This window comes from Leopardus geoffroyi, chromosome B3, assembly GCF_018350155.1.
Source record: "Leopardus geoffroyi isolate Oge1 chromosome B3, O.geoffroyi_Oge1_pat1.0, whole genome shotgun sequence".
Classification (NCBI taxonomy): Eukaryota; Metazoa; Chordata; class Mammalia; order Carnivora; family Felidae; genus Leopardus; species Leopardus geoffroyi.
This window is the reverse complement of record NC_059337.1, coordinates 34,052,625-34,074,253: the sequence shown is the minus strand read 5'-3', so window position 1 is coordinate 34,074,253 and position 21,629 is coordinate 34,052,625. Positions and strand designations below refer to the sequence as shown.

The following is a 21,629-nucleotide window of genomic DNA, read 5'->3' as shown; positions in this document are numbered from 1 at the left end:
AGACTCTTAAAAACTGAGAATAAACTGAGGGTTGATAGGGGGTGGGAGGGAGGGGAAAGTGGGTGATGGGCATTGAGGAGGGCAGCTGTTGGGATGAGCACTGGGTGTTGTACGGAAACCAATTTGACAATAAATTTCATATAAAAAAAAACAATAAAAAAGCATTTTAACCCATTCTATTTAGAAAAGTGAAGCTGAAAAACATGCCTAAAATTTCTAACTACTGTCTATGAAAAAGCTTTTAATCTTTCATCACTGTCTACTCCTCCCTGCACCTGCCATATTCCTACAGAATATTTTCTATCTTTCTGACCTGACTCACAAATTAGTCTTTATGCTCTCCTAATATATCTGGCTCTGCAATCTATTAAAGTGCCAAAAATACCTATTAAGAATCATTCCAAGGAGGAAGAAACATATTACCACCAAAGACTCCTGCTGAAATGAAAGTATGTTGGGTAGCACATTAAGATCTAAGAAAGGCTTTATTTATTTACTATCTTAGAAAGTCCAGAATAGAGCTCTGAGGAACCAGAATATAAACAATATCAGTTGTGACTGGGAAAAAAGATAAAGAAAAGTTTCAGAGGAGAAATTATTCCCTGGAGCAGCAGAGAAAAGGGTTGTTAGGCAATTGGTAGTGGGAAGAAGCAGTGAGAGAATACTGAAAACATACCTGACCGGTGTCACTTTGCTACACCAGTTCTACCCCTTGATATCAACACCTAAGTATTTTTTTTGAGCTTCTAAAACATAACTTGTGAGGTTTTCAAGACCGAGATCAAATAGGGGAGGCTATCTCATTGTGCAGGTGAAACCACCAGTATAATCACAAAGTCAGTTAATTCTATTTAGAAATCAAACCAAGCCCACCCAAGTCATAAACAAGCAGATTTTTTTCCATTTTCAGTTTTAAAACACAGAGACATTTATACCAAACCTACTGGACTGAGACTAACATCAAACAGTCAAGTTAATGGCAAACTACTTCCTATTTTGTTCTTACTGTAATTTTTTTAGATTATCAATAATAAAATAAAAAGAAACCATTGTTGATGACAGAACAAATGAACATATCTAATAATGGTGATTCCACAATGGTGACCATGACTTTCATCCTTGTCCTACTGGACACAGCCCTTCCTAATACTTCAGTCATTCAATTCCAGGCCACCAGGAAACAAAACCTCCAAGAATTACTGAAAGCACCACAGTAGACGTATGGCATGACAGGAAAAGAATCTGAAGGTCCTCTGTAAGCCAGAACCCAGAACCAAGGTTACCTATAAAAAGTCTCTATTCACATTCACGGACTTATATATTCTGATGAGATTACAGTAGAGGGGCTCCTGGGCAGCTCAGCCAGTAAAACATCTGACTCTTGATTTCAGCTCAGATCATGATCTCACAGTTCATGAGATCAAGCTTCACACTGGGCTCTGCACTGACAGCATGGATCCTGCTTGGAATTCTCTCTCTCCCTCTGTCTCTGCCCCTCCCCTGCATGCTCATGCTCTCTCTCCCTCTCTCTCAAAATAAACATTTTTTTTTTTTTTTTTTTTTTTAAGAACATTACAGAGGTGCCTGGGTGGGTCAGTTGGTTAAGCATCTGACTCTTGATTTCAGCTCAGGTAGGATCTCACAGTTTGTGAGTTTGAGCCCCGTGCTGGGCTCTCTGCTGACAGTGCAGAGCCTGTTTGGGATTCTCTCTCTCTCTCTCTCTCTCTCTCTCTCCCTCCCTCCCTCCCTCCCTCCCTCCCTCTCTGCAACTTACCCATCAGCTCTCTCTCTCTCAAAATAAATAAACTTTCACACACAAAAAAAGTTTAACAAAGAAGATTACAAGTAGAAAAAAAGTACTTTTTTGGTTATAGCCTAATAATATTTGCATTAATTCATCCATCCATCTATAGGTCCATCTACCTAACAAATATTTATCAAAATTTGTAATACCAGAACTGATCTGGTATTAAGTTTCAAGTGATCTGGTATTAAGAAGCAATTAAGTTTCCTGACCTTATATGTCTTTCTAGTGGGACAGCCTGACAAACAAGAAAACAAATACTTAATATAACCTTGGGTGGTGATAAGTGCTATGAAGACTACTAAGCTGAGGAAGGAGACAGAGGATTAAGGGACAAAAAATTAGGGGACAGAGTGGCATTCAGATAGGACAGTAAGGAAAGAGCTCTCTAAGAGGTAACATTTGAGTGAAGACATAGATTAACTGAAATAGTAAGTCATACTAACGTCTGGGAGAAGAGCATTTCAGATAAAGTAAGCTGCAAGTACAATGACCAAACAACACCAAAATATCTGGTTTGGCAACAGGGAGTAGGTGAAAGAGTACAGTGAAATGAGGTTAAAGAATCAGGAAGTGTGAATTACTCTTTTATGTTAAAAAAAAATGTAAGTAAACTTAGAAAATAGAAATATCAAGGGGTTAAAAAAAATTCTCAAAGATCACTCATATTGGCTAAATAAAAGTACTATAATTTCTGAGGGTAATTGTCTTCCCTCAGAAGAGCTCTTCCTCTTTGAAGAAACTCACAAATTGGTTCCTCAGGCTACTAAATGTAGATAAAAAGTTTCTGGAAGAGTGGCTTTCGATGTGAGTCCTGACAGCAGGGCCCAGACCCTTCTTAGCCACAAGTTTAAAGTGGGACCCCTGAGAACCTAGAGAAGTCAGTTCAGGTCTCTGTACTTTATTTTGCACTTCAAAGAACGGATAGATGTGTTCTGCCACATGTGACAAGATTATATAGCAAAAATGAGGTTCATGGTGAAATGTTTGGAATTACTGTAGTAAAGATAGATGGATTCCTTTAAAAAAAAAAAAAAAAAGATCACTCATACTTACATTTGCAAACAGAGGCTCGGTCCATTATCCATATCAGGGAAGAACAGTACTCACAGTATGTAGGGATGCTATACTGGGTGGCCTTAAAGATGTGACCATTGTGCTCTTCTACCTGAATAAAAAAAAAAAAAAAAAAAAATACATAGCATTTATGTTAAAGCCAACATAACAAATGCTGTCCTAACATAGTCAGCCAATGGGAAATCCTTCAATCCCTTGTTAAGTCTTCAATGGGCATTTACTCCAGGAGTAAATATGATCTTCTGAGAAACTAAATAAAGGCAATATATGTGGTCCCTACTTTCAAAAAGCTAACAATCTAGTAGAGAAACAAGATCAACTTGTATGAAAACAGAAAGGAATGCTACAAACATACAAGAGCTGTTTTGCATGACTCTGAATCAGCATTTTAAATTATAAAAATCAGTTGTCCTAGACAAACAAAAATTAAAGGACTTCATGACCACTAAACCAGCCCTGCAAGAAATTTTACTGGGAACTCCCTGAGGGGAGAAAAAACAAGAGGGGAAAAAAAAAAAAGACCAAAAGCAACGAAGACTAGAAAGGACCAGAGATCACCACCAGAAACTCCAACTCTACAAGAAACATATTGGCAACAAATTTGTATCTCTCAGTACTCTCTCTAAACGTCAGTGGACTAAATGCTCCAATCAAAAGACACAGTGTAACAGATGGATAAGAAAATAAGACCCATCTATATACTGTTTACAAGAGACCCAGTTTAGACCTAAAGACACCTTCAAATTGAAAGTAAGTGGATGGAGAACCATCTATCATACTAATGGTCAACAAAAGAAAGCTGAAGTAGCCATACTTACATCAGACAATCTAGACTTTAAAATAAAGACTTTAACAAGAGATGAAGAAGGGCATTATATCATAATTAAGGAGTCTATCCACCAAGAAGACCTAACAGTTATAAACATTTATGTTCCAAATGTGAAAGCACCTAAATAAAATCAATTAATCACCAACATAAAGAAACTCATTGATAATAATACTATAATAGTAGAGGACTTCAACACCTCACTTACAACAATGGACAGATCATCTAAACAGGAAATAATGGCTTTGAATGACACACTGGAGCAGATGGATTTAACAGATATACTCTAAACATTTCACCCTAAAGCAGCAGAATATACATTCTTCTCCAGTGCACATGGAACGTTCTCCAGAATAGATCACAAATCAGCCCTCAATAAGTACAAAAAGATCGAGACCATACCATGCATATTCTCATACCACAACGCTGTGAAACTCAAAATCAATCACAAAAAAAAAATTTGGAAAGATAACAAATACTTGGAGACTAAAGACATCCTACTAAAGAATGAATGGGCTAACCAAGAAGTTAAAGAAGAAATTAAAAAGTACATGGAAGCCAAGAAAATGATAATACCCAGCCCAAAACCTCTGGGACGCAGCAAAGACAGTCATAAGAGGGAATACAGATAGCAATCCAGGCCTTCCTAAAGAAGGAAGAAAGATCTCAGATACACAACCTAAACTTACACCTTAAAGAGACGGAAAAAGGACAGCAAATAAAAACCCAAACCAGCATTAGACAGGAAATAATAAAGATTAGAGCAGAAATCAATGCTATAGAAACCAAAAAAAAAAAAAAAAAAAAAAAAAGTAGAACAGATCAATGAAACCAGAAGCTGGTTCTTTGAAAGAATTAACAAAATTGATAAACCACTAGCCAGTTGGAGCAAAAAGAAAAAGGGAAGGACCCAAATAAAATCAAGAATGAAAGAGGAGAGATCAATAAAAACAATAATAAGAGAATATTATGAGCAATTATATGCCAATAAAATGGGCAATCTGGAAGAAATGAACAAATCCCTAGAAACCTATAAACTATCAAAACTGAAACAAGAAGTAACAGAAAATTTGAACAGACCCATAACCAGTAAAGAAATCAAATCAGTAATCAAAAATCTCCCAAAAAACAAGAGTCCAGGGCCAGATGGCTTTTCAGGGGAACTCGATCAAACATTTAAGAAAGAGTTAACACCTATTCTCTTGAAGATGTACCAAAAAATAGAAATGGAAGGAAAGCTTCCAAACTCTATGAAGCCAGCATTACCTTGATGCAAAACCAGACAACGACCCCACTAAAAAGGAGAACTATAGACCAATTTCCCTGATGAACATGGATGCAAAAATCCTCAACATTAGCCAACCAACAATACATTAAAAAAATTCTTCACCACAACCAAGTGGGATTTATACCTGGGATGCAGGGCTGGTTCAATATCCACAAAACAATCAACGTGATTCATCACATCGATAAAAGAAAGGACAAGAGGGGCACCTGAGTGGTTCAGTCGGATAAGCGTCCAACTTCAGCTCAGGTCTGATCTCATCGTTCATGAGTTGGAGGCCTGCATAGGGCTCTGTGTTGACAGCTCAGAGCCCGGAGCCCGCATCAGATTCTATGTCTCCCTCTCTCTCTCTGACGCTCTCCCACTCACACACACACACACACACACACTCTCTCTCTCTCTCTCTCTCTCTCTCTCTCAAAAATAAACATAGAAAGAAAGAAAGAAAGAAAGAAAGAAAGAAAGAAAGAAACAAACAAACAGACGGACAAGAACCACATGATCCTCTCAATAGATGCAGAGAAAGCATTTGACAAAATACAGCATCCTTTCTTGATAAAAATCCTCAATAAAGTAGGGACAGAAGGATCATACCTGAAGATCATAAAAGCCATATATGAAAGACTCAACACTAACATCATCCTCAATTGGTAAAAACCGAGAGCTTTCCCCCTAAGGTCAGGAACAAGACAGGGATGTCCACTCTCACCACTGTTACTCAACATAGTATTGGAAGTCCTAGCCTCAGCAATCAGACAACACAAAGAAATAAAAGGCATCCAAATTGGCCAGGAGGAAGTCAAACTTTCACTCTTCACAGATGACATGATACTCTATGTGGAAAACCCAAAAGGTTCCACCAAAAAATTGCGAGAACTGATCCATGAGTTCAGCAAAGTTGCAGGATATAAAATCAATGCACAGAAATCAGTTGCCTTCCTATACACCAATCGATCCCATTTACAATTGGACCAAAAACCATAAAATACCTAAGAATAAATCTATCTAAAGAGGTGAAAAATCTATACACTGAAAACTACAGAAAGCTTATGAAAAAAATTGAAGAAGACATAAAAAAAAAAAAAGGAAAAAGATTCCATGCTCTTGGATAGGAAGAACAAATAGTGTTAAAATGTCAATACCACCCAAAGCAATCTACATATTCAATGCAATACCTATCAAAATAACACCAGCATTCTTCAGAGCTAGAACAAACAAGCCTAACATTTGTTTTTGTTTTTGTTTTTGTTTTTTTAAATTTTTTTTTCAACGTTTATTTATTTTTGGGACAGAGAGAGACAGAGCATGAACGGGGGAGGGGCAGAGAGAGAGGGAGACACAGAATCGGAAACAGGCTCCAGGCTCTGAGCCATTAGCCCAGAGCCCGACGTGGGGCTCGAACTCACGGAGCGCAAGATCGTGACCTGGCTGAAGTCGGACGCCTAACCGACTGCGCCACCCAGGCGCCCCAACAAGCCTAACATTTGTATGGAACCACAAAAGACCCTGAATAGCCAAAGCAATCTTGAAAAAGAAAACGAAAGCAGGAGGCACCGCACCCGGACTTCAAGCTGTATTACAAAGCTGTAATCATCAAGACAGTATGGGACTGGCACAAAAAGACACTCAGATCAATGGAACAGAATAGAGAACCCAGAAATGGACTCACAAATGTATGGCCAACTAATCTTTGACAAAGCAGGAAAGAATATCCAATGGAACCAAGACAGTCTCCCAGCAAGTGGTGCTGGGAAAACTGGAGAGCAACATGCAGAAGAATGAACCTGGACCACTTTCTTACACCATACACAAAAATAAATTCAAATTGGATGAAAGACCTCAATATAAGACAGGAAGCCATCAAAATCCTCGAGGAGAAAGCAGGCAAAAACCTCTTTGACCTTGGCCGCAGCAACTTCTTACTCAACACATCTCCAGAGGCAAGGGAAACAAAAGCAAAAATGAACTACTGAGACCTCATCAAAATAAAGGAGCTTCTGCACAGTGAAGAAAACAATCAGCAAAACTAAAAGGCAACCAATGGAATGGTTGCAGATATTTGCAAACGGCATAGCAGATAAAGGATTTAGTATCCAAAATCTACAGAGAATTTATCAAACTCAGCACCTCAAAAATAAATAATCAAGTGAAGAAATGGGCAAAAGACAGGAATAGACACTTCTCCAAAGAAGACATTCAGATGGCCCACCGACACATGAAAAAATGCTCAACATCACTCATCAGGGAACTACAGATCAAAACCACAATGAGATACCACCTGACACCTGTCAGAATGGCTAACATTAACAACTCAGGCAACAAAAGATGTTGGTGAGGATGCGGAGAAAGAGGATCTCTTTTGCATTGCTGGTGGGAATGCAAACTGGTGCAGCCACTCTGGAAAACAGTATGGAGGTTCCTCAAAAAATTAAAAATAGAACTACCCTATGGCCCAGCAATTGCACTACTAGGTACTTATCCAAGGGATACAGGTATGCTGTTTCTTTTTTTTTTTTTTTTTCTCAACGTTTATTTATTTTTGGGACAGAGAGAGACAGAGCATGAACAGGGGAGGGGCAGAGAGAGAGGGAGACACAGAATCGGAAACAGGCTCCAGGCTCTGAGCCATCAGCCCAGAGCCTGATGCGGGGCTCGAACTCACGGACCGCGAGATCGTGACCTGGCTGAAGTCAGGGGCTTAACCGACTGCGCCACCCAGGCGCCCCTAGGTATGCTGTTTCGAAGAGGCACATGCACTGCAATGTTTATAGCAGCATTATCAACAATAGCCAAAGTATGGAAAGAGCCCAAATGTCCATTGATAGATGAATGGAAAGAGAAGACGTGGTGGCTCAGTCTTTTGAATGTCTGACTTCAGCTCAGGTTATGATATCACGGTTCATGGGTTTGAGCCCCACATTGGATTCTGTGCTGACAGCTCAGAGCCTGGAGCCTGCTTCAGATTCTGTCTCCATCTTCCTCTGCCCCTCCACTGCTCACTCTCTGTCTCTCTCAAAAATAAATAAAACATTAAAAAAATTTTTTTTAAGATGTGGGGTGTGTGTGTAGATACACACACACACACACACACACACACACATATATATGTATATGTATATGTATACACACATATACATACATATAATGGAGTATTACTTGGCAATCAAAAAGAATGAAATCTTGCCATTTGCAACCACGTGGATGGAACTAGAGGGTATTATGCTAAGTGAAATTAGTCAGTCAGAGAAAGACAAACATTGTATGACTTCACTCACATGAGGACTTTAAGACACAGAATAGATGAACACAGGGATGGGAAGGAAAAATAATATAAAAACAGGTAGGGGGACAAAACATAAGAGACTCTTAAATATAGAGAACAAACAGAGGGTTGGTGGAGGGATTGTGGGAGGGGGGATGGGCTAAATTGGTAAGGGCATTAAGGAATCTATTCCTGAAATCATTGTTGCACTATATGCTGACTAACTAGGACGTAAATTAAAAAATAAAATAAAAGCAAATAATAAAATAAATAAATGGGTATCTGTAAATATTAAACAAAAAGAAGGAATGTTCTATAATCATTCAAAATCTAATTGCTAAAATTCAGGGAAGCACAACAAATTGTAGTTTAATTCAGAAAGCTTGTATATTAGTAACTATATTTATTCCATCTCAAGAAATAATATGTTAACCAAAGATGGTTAATCTGCATGAAGTCTATAACAGGGGCACCTGGGTGACTCAGTCGGTTAAGCATCAGACTTCAGCTCAGGTCATGATCTCACGTTTCACAAGTTTGAGCCCCATGCTGGGCTCTGTGCTGACAGCTCAGAGCCTGGAGCCTGCTTTGGATTCTGTGTGTGTCTCTCTCTCTGGCCCCCTGCCCCCCACCCCACACTCTGTCTCTCTCTCAAAAACAAATTTGAAAACTAAAAATAAATAAATAAAAATTTTAAAAAACAAACAAACAAACAAAAAGTTTGGGAAGATGGTGGAGTAGGAAGGCTCTGAGCTCATCCTGTCCCACATTTACATCTACGTTATCACCCACATTCAGGTCAATAAACAGAGAGTGAACTGAAGACAGGCAGAACAAACTCCACAACAAGATACACAGAAGAAACTGCATCTGAAAGGTTAGGAAAGTCAGAAAAGTGAAGGGAGGCTGCCTGCAGTAGGGAAAGAGCTACCCGTGCAGACAGGGCAAAGAAATGGGCCCTCACACCAAGGCAGTTCACATGGTGAAGAATAATCCCCATAACATTTGGTTTTAAAACCCAGGAGGAGTTGAATTCAGTGAGTTTGGAAAACCAGTGGGACTTGCAGCCTGGAGTGTTGTTTTTTTTTTTTTAATGCTTATTTATTATTTTGAGAGAGAGAAAGAGAGAGAGAGACAGACAGACAGAATGTGAGTGGGGGAGGAGCAGAGACAGGGAGACACAGAATCCAAAGCAGGCTTCAGGCTCTGAGCTGTCAGCACAGAGCCTGATGTGGGGCTCGAACCCACGAATCATGAGACCATGACCTAAGGCGAAGTCAGGCACTCAAACGACTGAACCACCCAGGCACCCCATCAGCCTGGATCTTTAAAAGTCACCTGACTCAAATGATGGTGGGAATCCAAAGTGATTGCAGCTACTCTGGAAAACAGTATGGAGGTTCCTCAAAGAATTAAAAATAGGGGCGCCTGGGTGGCTCAGTCGGTTAAGCGTCCGCCTTTGGCTCAGGTCATGATCTCACGGTTTATGTGTTCGACCCCCACGTCACGCTCTGTGCTGACAGCTCAGAGCCTGGAGCTTGCTTCGGATTCTGTGTCTCCCCCTCCTTGTGCCCCTCCCGTGCGCATGGGCTGTCTGCCTCTCAATAATAAATAAACATTGAACAAAAATGTTTTAATTAAAATTAGAACTGGGGTGCCTGGGTGGCTCAGTCAGTTGAGCGTCCAACTTCGGCTAAGGTCATGATCTCGCAGTTTATGAGTTTGAGCCCTGCGTCCGGCTCTGTGCTGACAGCTCGGAGCCTGCAGCCTGCTTCGGATTCTGTGTCTCCCTCTCTCTCTGCCCCACTCTCTCCCACTCATACTCTGCCTCTCTCTGTTTCTCAAAAATAAATAAATGTTAAAAAAAAAAAAAAATAGAAAACCTATGACCCAGCAATTGCACTACTAGGCATTTATCCAAGGGATACAGATGTGCTGTTTCGAAGGGACACATGCACCCCCATGTTTATAGCAGCACTATCAACAATAGCCAATGTATGGAAAGAGCCCAAATGTCCATGGATAGATGAATGGACAAAGAAGATGTTGTGTGTGTGTGTGTGTACACACACACACACAATGGAGTCGGCAATCAAAAAGAATGAAATCTTGCCATTTGCAACTATGTGGATGGTATGCTAAGCAAAATTAGAGAAAGACAAATATCATATGACTTTACTCATATGAGGACTTTTAAGGTACAAAACAGATGAACATAAGGGAAGGGAAGGAAAACTAATATAAAAACAGGGAGAGGGACAAAACAGAAGAGGCTCTTAAATATGGACAACAAACAGAGGGTTAGTGGAGGGGTTGTGGGAGGGGGAATTGGTTAAATGGGGAAGGGGCATTAAGGAATCTACTCCTGAAATCATTGTTGTACTATATGCTAATTAACTTGAATGTAAATTAAAAAAAAAAAAAGTCAGCTGACTCAGCAAGGGGTGAGCTGGGAGGGCAACTGATAGCTGGGATACTATCCCTTAAAGAGATAGTAACCTGCACAGAGAGGACATAAAAATAGCAGTTTACACAATACTGGGGGGCAAATGGGAGCTAGATAAATTAAAGCTGATTTTGGAGTGAGCTGGGGGACTTCTATGAAAACAAGGGAGGTGGCAGTCACCATTTTTCTCCCCTGGCCCCCAGCACAAACACAGAGCCACCTACAGGATGAGGAGCTGTACACCCAGACACTTGCAGCCTTGGCCCAGGGCTCAGGGCACATTTTGTTAAAGCTGCATGCTCCCCACCCACCCACCAGGTGTGCTGCTGCTACCATACACTGCACCCAACAGCAGCATTCAGCCATGCACCCCCAGCCACCATCCAGAATCAGGCCCAACCACACCCAGCCACAGTGCACTGCCACACCAGGCCTCATGTCCCCAGCCATTGCAGCATTTCATGGTTCCATCATAAAACTAGTGGCCCAATGCCAATTTTGCTAACAATGTGTCCTGCATCAATGGACAAATCATCTACACAAAATCAAGAAGGAAACAATGGCTTGGAATGATACACTGGAACAGATGGATTTCACAGATATAGTCAGAATATTTCATCCTAAATCAGCTGAAAAACACACTCTTTTCAAGCACACATGGAAAATTCTCTGGAATAGATCACATATTAGCCCACAAAATCAGCCTGAACAAATCCAAAATATCAAAGTCATACCATGCATCTTTTCTGACCACAACGCTATGAAACTAGAAGTCAACCACAAGAAAAACTCTGGAAAGACCAAATATGTGGAGGTTAAATAACATGCTACTAAACAACAAATCAGTCACCCAGGAAATAAAAGAAGAAATTAATAGAACAGATGAATGAAACCAGGAGCTGGTTCTCCAAAGAAAAATCAAGAAAAGTGATAAGCCTCTAGCCAGACTTATTAAGAAAAAAAAAGAGAGAGAGAGAGAAAGGACTCAAATAAAATCACAAATGAGACAGGAGAAAAAACAACTGACACCACAGATATACACAGAGAATATTATGAAAAATTATATGCCAACAAATTGGACAACCTAGAAAAAAATGGATAAATTCCTAGAAACATATCACCTAACAAAAATGAAATAGGATGAAATAGAAAATTTGAACAGACTGATTACCAGCAAAGAAATTGAATCAGTAATGAAAAAATTCCCAACAAACAAAGTCTAGGACCAGATGGCTTCACAGGTGAACTCTACCAAACATTTAAATAAGAGTTCATACCTATTCTTCCCAAACTATTCCAAAAAATAGAAAAGGAAAGAAAACCTCCCAATTCATTCTATGAGGCCAGCATTCTCTAATAAACATAAATGCAAAAATCCTCAACAAAGTACGAGCAAACCAAATCCAACAATACATGAAAAAAAATCATCCATCACAATCAAGTGGGATTTGTTCCTGGGTTGAAAAGATGGTTCAATATTCACAAATCCATCAACGTGATACATCCCATCAATGAGAGAAAGGAAAAAAACCACATGATCATGTCTATAGATGCAGAAAAAGCATTTGACAAGTACAACATCCACTCATGAGATAAACCCTCAACAAAGTAGATTTAGAGGGTACATACCTCAACATAATAAATAAAGGCCACATATGAAAAACCCATAGCTAGCATCATATTTGGTTTTTTCCCCTAAGATCAGGAACAAGACAAGGATGTCCATTCTAACCACTTTTATTCAACATAGTACTACAAGTCCTAGCCATAGCATTCAGACAACAAAAAGATATAAATGGTATCTAAATTGGTAAGGAAGAAGGAAAACATTCACTGTTCACAGACACATGATATTATATATGGAAAAACCCTAAAGACTCCACCAAAAAACTGCTAGAACTGACAAATAAATTCAATGAAGTTGCAGGACACAAAATCAATGTACAGAAATCTGTTGCATTTCTATACACCAGTAATGGAGCAGCAAAAAGAGAAATTAAGAAAGCAATCCCATTTACAATTGCACCAAAAATAGTAAGACACCTAACTAACAACATGAAAGACCCCATACTCCAAAAACTATAAAACGCCAATGAAAGAAATGGAATAGAAGTTGACACAAAGAAATGGATTACAAGCACAAATATTATTAAAATGTGTCTACTACCCAAAGCAATCTACACATTTAATGCAATCCTTATCAAAATACCAACAGCATTTTTCAGAGGTAGAATATACGATCCTAAATTTGTATGGAACCACAAAAGACCCCAAATAGCCAAAGTAATCTTGAAAAAGAAAAGCAAATCTGGAGGCATCACTCTTTCAGACTTCAAGTTATATTACCAAGCTGTAATAATCAAAAGAGTATGGTACCGGCACAACAAGAGACACACAGATCAATGGAACAGAACAGAAAATTCAGAAATAGACCCACAAATATATGGTAAATTAATTTCTGACAAAGTAGGAAAGAATATCCAATGAAAAAAGGGAAGTCTCTTCAACAAATAATGTTGGGAAAACTGGACAGCTATATGCAAAAGAATGAAACTGGACCACTTTCTTACACCACACATCACTAAAAACAAATTCAAAATGGATCAAAGTCTAAATGTGAAATCTAAAATCATAAAAGTCCTAGAAGAGAACAAGGGCAGTAAGGTCTCTGACATCACCCATAGCAACATTTTTCTAGATGTCTCCTGAAGGGAAACAAAAGCAAAAATAAACTACTGGGATTACATTGAAATACAAAGCTTCTGCACAGTAAACAATCAACAAAACTAAAAGGTAACCTAAGGAATGAGAAGAGATATTTGCAAATAACGTATCTGACAAAAGATTAGTATCCAAAATATATAAAGAACTTACAAAGCTAAACACCCAAAAAACAAATAATTGAGTTAAAAAATTAGAAGAAATAAACACATTTTTCCAGAGGACATACAGATGGCTAACAGACAGACACATGGAAAGATGACCATCACTCATCGTCAGTGAAGTATAAATCAAAACTACAGTGAGGTATCACCTCACACCTGTCAAAATGGCTAAAATTAACAACACCACAGGAAACAACAGGAGTTGGTGAAGGATGTAAAGAAAGGGAATCCTTTTTTACACTGTTGGTGGGAATGAAAAACTGGTGCAGCCACTCTAGAAAACAGTATGGAGCTTCCTCAGAAAGTTAAAAATATAACTGCCCAGGGTGCCTGGGTGGCTTAGTCAGTTGGGAAGCTGGCTCTTGATTTCGGCTTAGGTCATGATCTCACAGCGTGTGAGATCTGCGCTTACAGCATGAGGCCTGCTTTGGATCCATCCTCTGTCTCCCTCTCTCTGCCCCTCCCTCTCCCCTCTTCCCTTACTCTCTCTCTCTCTCAAAAATAAATAAATGTTTAAAAATTAAAAAAAAAAATAGAGCTGCTCTATGATCCAGGAATTACACTACTAGGTATTTACCCAAAGAATACAAAAATACTAATCGAAAGGGATACGTGCACCCCAGTGTCTATAGCAGCATTATCAACCAATAGCCAAATTAGGGAAAGAGCCCAAATATCCATCAATTTATGAATGGATAAACAAGCTGTGGTATGTATATATTCAATGGAGTATTATTTAGCCACAAAAATGAATGAAATATTGCCACTTGCAATGATATGGATGGAGCTAGAGAGTATTATGCCAAGTAAAATAAGTCAGTCAGAGAAAGATGACTACCATATGATTTCATTCATATGTGGAATTTAAAAACAAATGAACACAGAAGAAAAAAAATAGAAAGGCAAACCAAGAAACAGACTCTTAACTATAGAGAACAAACTGATGGTTACTGGATGGGGAAAGGGTGGTAACTGGATTAAATTGGGGATGGGGTTAAGTATACTTGTGATGAGCACTGGCTATTGTATGTAAGTGTTGAATTGCTACATTGTACACCGGAAACTAATGTAACACTGTGTGTTAACGAACTGGAATTAAAATAAAAACTTAGTCAAAGTAAGAGAAAAGCCTTCAAGACTTTAGAGTCTTGTATATCATGTGTATATGGGGGTATACATGTACATATATTTGATAACATAAAAAGTAATTTAAAAAATTTGATATGTGTATAAACAGATCAATGAATAAAAAGAGAAAGTTCAAAATTAAACCCAAATACATTTGGAATGAAGTATATTATAAAAGTGATATTTCAAATCATTGCAAAAGAAATGCATCATTGAATACAGTTCAGAGAATTGACATGCTTTTAAAAATAGATCAGACTTTGATCCCTACCTTATTCAAGACTAAAATAAATCCCAGATGATTAAAAATTTTTATAGGAAACAAATGAAACAATAAATGTATGAGCAAAAGGCAAGGGAAAAGTGAAAAATTATTTGTAATAATTATATAATTATTTGTCTAAGAAAGATAAAAACCTCAAACATAAAATAACTGGTGAGGGGTGCCTGGGTGGCTCGGTCAGTTAAGCTTCTGACTTTGGCTCAGGTCATGAGCTCATGATTCATGAGTTTGAGCTCCACATGGGGCTCTGTGCTGACAGCTCAGAGCCTGGAGCCTGCTTCAGATTCTGTGTCGCCTTCTCTATCTGCCCCTCCCCTGCTCATGCTCTGTCTGTCTCTCTCTCTCTCCAAAATAAATAAAAACATTTAAAACATTTTTTAAAAACTGATGAATTTGTATTTCCATAATAAACAAATCAACTATAAATAAAGTAAAAAGATAATTCCAGTCAGAATATCCTAAAAAAGGAAGGGGAATAATATATACATTTAATTTTTTATGTCTATTAATTGATTGACTGATTTTGAGAGAGACTTCAAGCGGAGGACAGGCAGACAGCAAGGGAGACAGAGAATCCCAGGCAGGCTCTACTCAGCATGGGGCTCAATCCAACAACTGAGAGATCATGACCTGAGCTGCTATCAAGAGTCAGAGGATTAACTGAGCCACCCAGGTGCCCCTAAGGAAAAAGGACCGGGAAAGAAGTTTCCTTTATAATGAATATCATTTTAAATTATGTTACGAATTTCTCAAATATAAAAACTAGTTAAAAATTTTAGAGATTATGCTGGCAAACAGAACTAGACCAAGAGACCAAGAGTATCATTGATGATGACTGGCAACACTGCCTGTTACTAAAATATATGGCAGGGAAGGCTGTACAAACTTTCAGTTATAAAATAATTTATTATTTATTTGAACTTATTTTTTTTTTTTTAATTTTTTTTTTTCAACATTTATTCATTTTTGGGACAGAGAGAGACAGAGCATGAACGGGGGAGGGGCAGAGAGAGAGGGAGACACAGAATCGGAAACAGGCTCCAGGCTCTGAGCCATCAGCCTAGAGCCTGATGCGGGGCTCGAACTCACGGATCGCGAGATCGTGACCTGGCTTTAGTCGGACGCCTAACCGACTGCGCCACCTAGGCGCCCCTATTTATTTGAACTTAAAGTTACAAAATAATTAAATCAGGAGGATGTAATGTACAATATGATGGCTACAGTTAATAAGAGATACATTATACAAATTAAGAACATGAGCAATGGCAAAATATGCTGAAATGACTTTGAGAATGTCTTTTGAATTAGAAGTAGTTATATTTGTAAAACCCTTAAGAGTCCTCAGTTGTTTGTTTTTGTTTTTGCTTTTGTTTTTTTAGAAATGAGGGGAAGTTAAACAGCTCCTATGTCTGAGAAGAGGTATTTGTACCCTTCATGAGTAAACATTTTCACTTTTCTGCCATTTTAGGAAACCACCACCAATAGCAAGTCACAGAATTCAAGACACATTTGCCATTGTAAATTTTTGTAAAGACATAAATTATAACCCCTTAGGCAACTGATAAACATTCCTTATATATATCCACAGAAATACTGTAAAATATACTTCAGACTACTAAAAATTATTTCTTGCTAACATAAGAAACAGATTATAACTTACTAAATCAGTTTCTTTTTTCCTTCTTTTCTTTCTTTCTGTTTTTGGTACCTGATGGGAAAGAAATACAGAAACTGTAATATCAACAAAGACAAACATACTTTCTTGCTTCTGTGCAAATGCTGAGATTTTTGCTCACAGGTAATAGAGCAAGCAGCTCTTTGTTCTTCAAGACAAAGTGTGCAGTGCTAGTAAGCAAATGTGAGAAAACTTTTAAATTTAGTAAAACACAGTGCTCATAAAAACAACAGAATAAAAGGACACTTTAGGGATTCTTGTCTTATTAAACATTAGTTCTGTCCAGAAGCCACTCCATATTAATTTAAATAATTTTATTTTAATCATTAACTGAATGATTATTAACTTTTAAGATTGTACTTTCCATATTTTGTCTCTAAAAAACTCTCCATCTCAGAGTTAAATATAAAAAGGTATCACAAGGGATATGGAAAGCTCTTTAATATATGACATTTCCTGATAATTACAGTATAGAGCAATCTAAACCTAACCTTTAAAATTATAAACAAAGGCAGTATAAGCCTACTAAAAATCTTCTGCATAATATAAAGTTAACCTTGACCTAGAAGAGAAGAACTGTCAAGGTATTACTTATACCTGACTACTTCAAAAATGAGTTAAAATGGCTTATAAATCTACACACATATAAACTAGAATAACTGAAAATAAGGCCCCATCAATAAAAAGGATTAATAATATTCCTGATATCTAATAATTAGAGACCTATTTATTTCAGCTGGGTTACTAAAATGAAACACTGATAACTTTGTCTAAGCTTGCTATCTTTTCTGCAATAGGGATTTCATAATAGTTATTTAATAGGACTGAAACAAGAATTAAATATCAAACTCCTAGTACAATTCCTGGAATTCAATAAATAAATGTTACTATTAACTGTTATATAGATTTCTAGCAACACACATCCTCTCAAAACCTAATTTAAGAAGAAATATAATCTGTGGTTCCTTACATAAAGGCCATCAAATGATACAATGAATCACATCTTTAACCATGACTTTTCAAAAGGAAATTCATGTAGTGAACTCTATCAAAGTAGAAGGTATAATTTTGAGGACACATATTATATCGTAACTAAGCAAAGAATATATTAATTGCAGAAGATTTAGATAAAATGGCTTGATAAACTTACAAGACAGAATTAAGTTTGCTGAATCTAAAGCAGTGCTAAGTTGACATGTTTCCTGTAATGTTCTTCTCAAACACTGTTTCAAACAGACTGTTAAAAATTCTTAACTGAATCCTTTTTAGAAATCAAAACATATTATATTTACCTTTGTGGGTATACAATCCAAAGTCTTGAATTCATTCATATATTCATCTAAAAACACTTTAAAAGTGTTAACCCAAACTCTGACTGGAGATTCCCTCCAATCACGCTGCTCAAGTCTCATGGTCTTTTCCAGAATCTGTTCAAATAGTGCGTAGAGGTCTTTATACCGTATGCTTTTCCCATCATCTACCTAATAAGCAATAAGAGAAGAAATGTTAAGGTTTTATAAAGAAATTCTATAAATATAGAAGTTGACTGAACTTGTATTAGGTAGTGCTTAGAATAAAGATTAGGATCCTTTCTAATGGGCATGCCCATGAACTCATGTGGTATTTGTAAACTCTTCTACTTGGAATGTCTGCCAAATAAAACCTACTAAATTTGAGTCAAATACCTAACAATTTAAACAATATAACAATCTGAAAAAGTCCTGGAAACTCTCCAATAAACTATATGTAGTTATAAAGATTATTTGCATCCCTTTTAATTACCCATTGCTTCAAAGATGAACCTTGTTTGGATAGTTCCACTCTAAAATTGAAAGAATGAATACTTGAATCCTTGTCTAATGATACATTAGGTAACTTTTATTTTATTTTTCCAAAGAGTGATATGCCCTGACTAACATTGTGTTACATGCACAGAAATCTACATGGAATTAACTTTTTTATTTAAATAAGGTCTGGAATCTTTATGAGAAGAAAGGGGCTTTAAATGACCAAAAAGTGTTAAATACATTTAGAATTTGTTTCTCCTTCACTTCCTCAAAATAAGTTGAACACTTTTGATCTAGGGTTAGAAAACCACTATTAAGCTCTGCTTTATAATTTTGGTTCTTCATATGTAATTTAAGTGCACTGGAGCAACAACCCTGAGTCCCTAATCTAGGAAATACAGGTATGAAGCAGAGAAAGACATGAGCATAATAAGCAGTTGAGCAGGATTAGAAAAATACGGCCAATGTTGTCTCCACCCAAACCTAGTCATTTGCCATAGCCTGATTACTACTCTTACTATGGTCTTGAAATTCCTATTCTCTCAGACTGCATGGTTGAGGTTTCTAAAATATCAAAAATTCTTATATTGAGAAAGAAAAAGTAGAGGGTACACAAGAAAGTTCTGGTTTCTCTTTTCATAATAAATTACAGATTGAACAAAGAAAAATGATTAAATACAATTATTTATACAATGTGAGAATTCATAGATTGTAGAGATCAAAGAATTATTATATACTTTAGCATGAAAATAAATTTTCTAAAACATAACCAATATCACATAAAATTATAATGTAAATCTGAAAGTGAAATAAACTGATATATATAAATCAGCAAACATAAATGCTCTAATTCCACTGGGGAAAATATATAATTCCACACATGTGAAAATTAAAAGCTAAAGCTAGAGCTAAAAGGATTATGAGAAGTCAAAATAGTAGAGAGCCACAGAATCACATCTAGAATATTTGAATTCATCATCTTAAGAAGATTCAATATCTTAAGAGGGGAAAAAAAACCTACTTAAGGAAATTGAAGGAAGGTATTAATCTAAGACCCATAGGTATGCTTTTCCCTACCTATTCCTAAAACAAAGACAAAGAATTTGAGAAATCTCTCATTGAACACAGCTTCTGTATGATCTTCTACAGCATTGCCAAATTTTCATATGTTGAACTACTGAGTATCTCCTAACACAGTCCAACTTACCGCCAAGGCAGATGAATAAAAGCTGAAGATATTCTGCCGAAATTCTTTTAGGGCTTTTTTAAATACAACATCCACTAATGTGTCTTTCTTGCTGTCTTCATTATCTAGGTCATTCATCTGGAGGCCACAGAAAGAGTTTTTGCATATAATCAACTAATTAAAAACAGGTGAACACAATAGTGATATTGATTGGTTCTTCAACAATGATGGTCCTGATGGTTCTGAAAGTGCAAGCTCCTGCTATTATGGGTCCCAGGTAAAATCATGACTAGAAAGCAAATGTTTTATTACTACTAGATGATTTCTAAGATCCTTCTAACACTGTATTATTCTATTGTTCTGTCACCTGAGAAAAAACTCCAAGTATGCAATGACATGTCTCACCTTTACAATGGAATATAATGGGACAGTTATAGTAAAATGGAAGTCAATATTAAAGCATAAAACCTTAAATCCTGTCCACCCAGTCTGAGTAATGTATATCCTATTATTTTTACCTTTTGATAAAGAAAAGACCATCTAACTTACTGAAGCATATATAACTTTGATCTATAAGGACCATATCTGATATATACACATATTCCATAGTCAAAACCAATCAGGGGCTTAACTCAGCATGCAGAGTGTACCTTTTTCAGAAGAAATTCATCCATACTTTTTAAATCACTGACACTTGCTATGATCTGGACAGAGTCATTTTGCCAGTGCACAGATTCCAAAGCCACATTGCTGATCTTCACGCTTCGCTTCCGCTTTGCCTTTGGAGAAGGTTCTTTGTTCTCTTTGAACTCCTTCCGGCAACTACCAGGCAAGTCTGGGCTCAAAGGAGGTGTCGAGTGATACTGAACTAATTCTACAATTCAAGATAAGTATCCAAAAAAAATTTTTTAGTGAAAATATTGAAATCTCCATATTCTTCTAAGTTTAACTTCCTTCAGTAAGTCACTGAAGGAAACATATGTAAGTATCTGAAAAGCCAAGTAACATTAATGTCTGAGGTTAGGCAATTAAGCAATAAATCCAGACTGCATATTTGTACAGAAAATGTATTTTAAAATTATCACTTTTCGAAAGGAAATGCCACCATGTCTCCCAAGGGGCTAAGGTCTGATACCAAAAACCTGGATAGAGGGGTCTGGTAGAACCGAAGCCTGGAATCAGATACCACAGTCCCAAAGAAAAAAAAAGACGATGTAATCACCCTGGCACATTACATGCTGTTAACCCAGTCATAGTTTTACTATATTAGTTTGAATGAACATTCAGCTATATATGAGTCCAGCAAACCAGTGAAATTCGTTAATTATTATTTCATTACAAGGGTCTAAAGCCATAAATGTTCCAGTTATATTATCTGGTGTTAGCCTGGCAACCTGTCTAGGGAGCCAGGTAAGTCAACTGGCTCATTTCTCCCTGGTCTCTTTAGTATTTACGACTGTCTTACATATCTCCCAAATAACTAAATTTCTCAGGAATCCTAGGATTCCTAGAATTCTCTGAGAAATCTCCTGGAATGCATTAGATTTGTATATAATATTGGAAGGCCCAACAAATCTTCTTAATAACTATTTACAACAGCGAAATTAGATTCCATGTAAGTCCATCACAATCCGGAACTATACTGGGTTTGCCAAAGCCCCACCTGGGGCTTGATAAGAATGTTGTCCCCTTCTCATTTCACATTTCAGTTTGTTTCCCTGACACATATTCACCTATCCAATAGTATGTCCTCATTCCTTCTAAAAGCTAATTCTGATAATGAAGGAAAAAACTAGCCTCCTACATGCTAAATGCCACTTCAAGCAGAAAGGCAAACCCAATCTAGGATATGGCACTACAATAAAAGTTATAAAGATATAGGATATATGTATGTGCAAATTAGTATCAATTGACTTTAATTCCATTATATAACCTAAACATATAAGTATCTAATTATTTCATTTAGCAAAGTCAATATCTTTCTT

At 37.2% G+C, this 21,629-nt stretch overlaps 1 protein-coding gene across 14 annotated transcripts in view; it reads right to left on the bottom strand.

Moving 5' to 3' along the window:
- Positions 1-21,629, bottom strand: part of MYO9A (myosin IXA) — a 284,985-nt gene that overhangs the window by 64,319 nt on the left and 199,037 nt on the right. For all 14 annotated transcript variants that reach the window (XM_045449212.1, XM_045449210.1, XM_045449214.1 and 11 more), the window contains 5 exons: positions 20,295-20,518; positions 19,666-19,782; positions 17,964-18,152; positions 16,657-16,704; positions 2,861-2,972 (listed from right to left, as the gene is read on the bottom strand). In XM_045449212.1, coding sequence (XP_045305168.1) covers positions 2,861-2,972; positions 16,657-16,704; positions 17,964-18,152; positions 19,666-19,782; positions 20,295-20,518 — 690 coding nt within the window. The remainder of the gene's footprint in view (positions 1-2,860; positions 2,973-16,656; positions 16,705-17,963; positions 18,153-19,665; positions 19,783-20,294; positions 20,519-21,629) is intronic.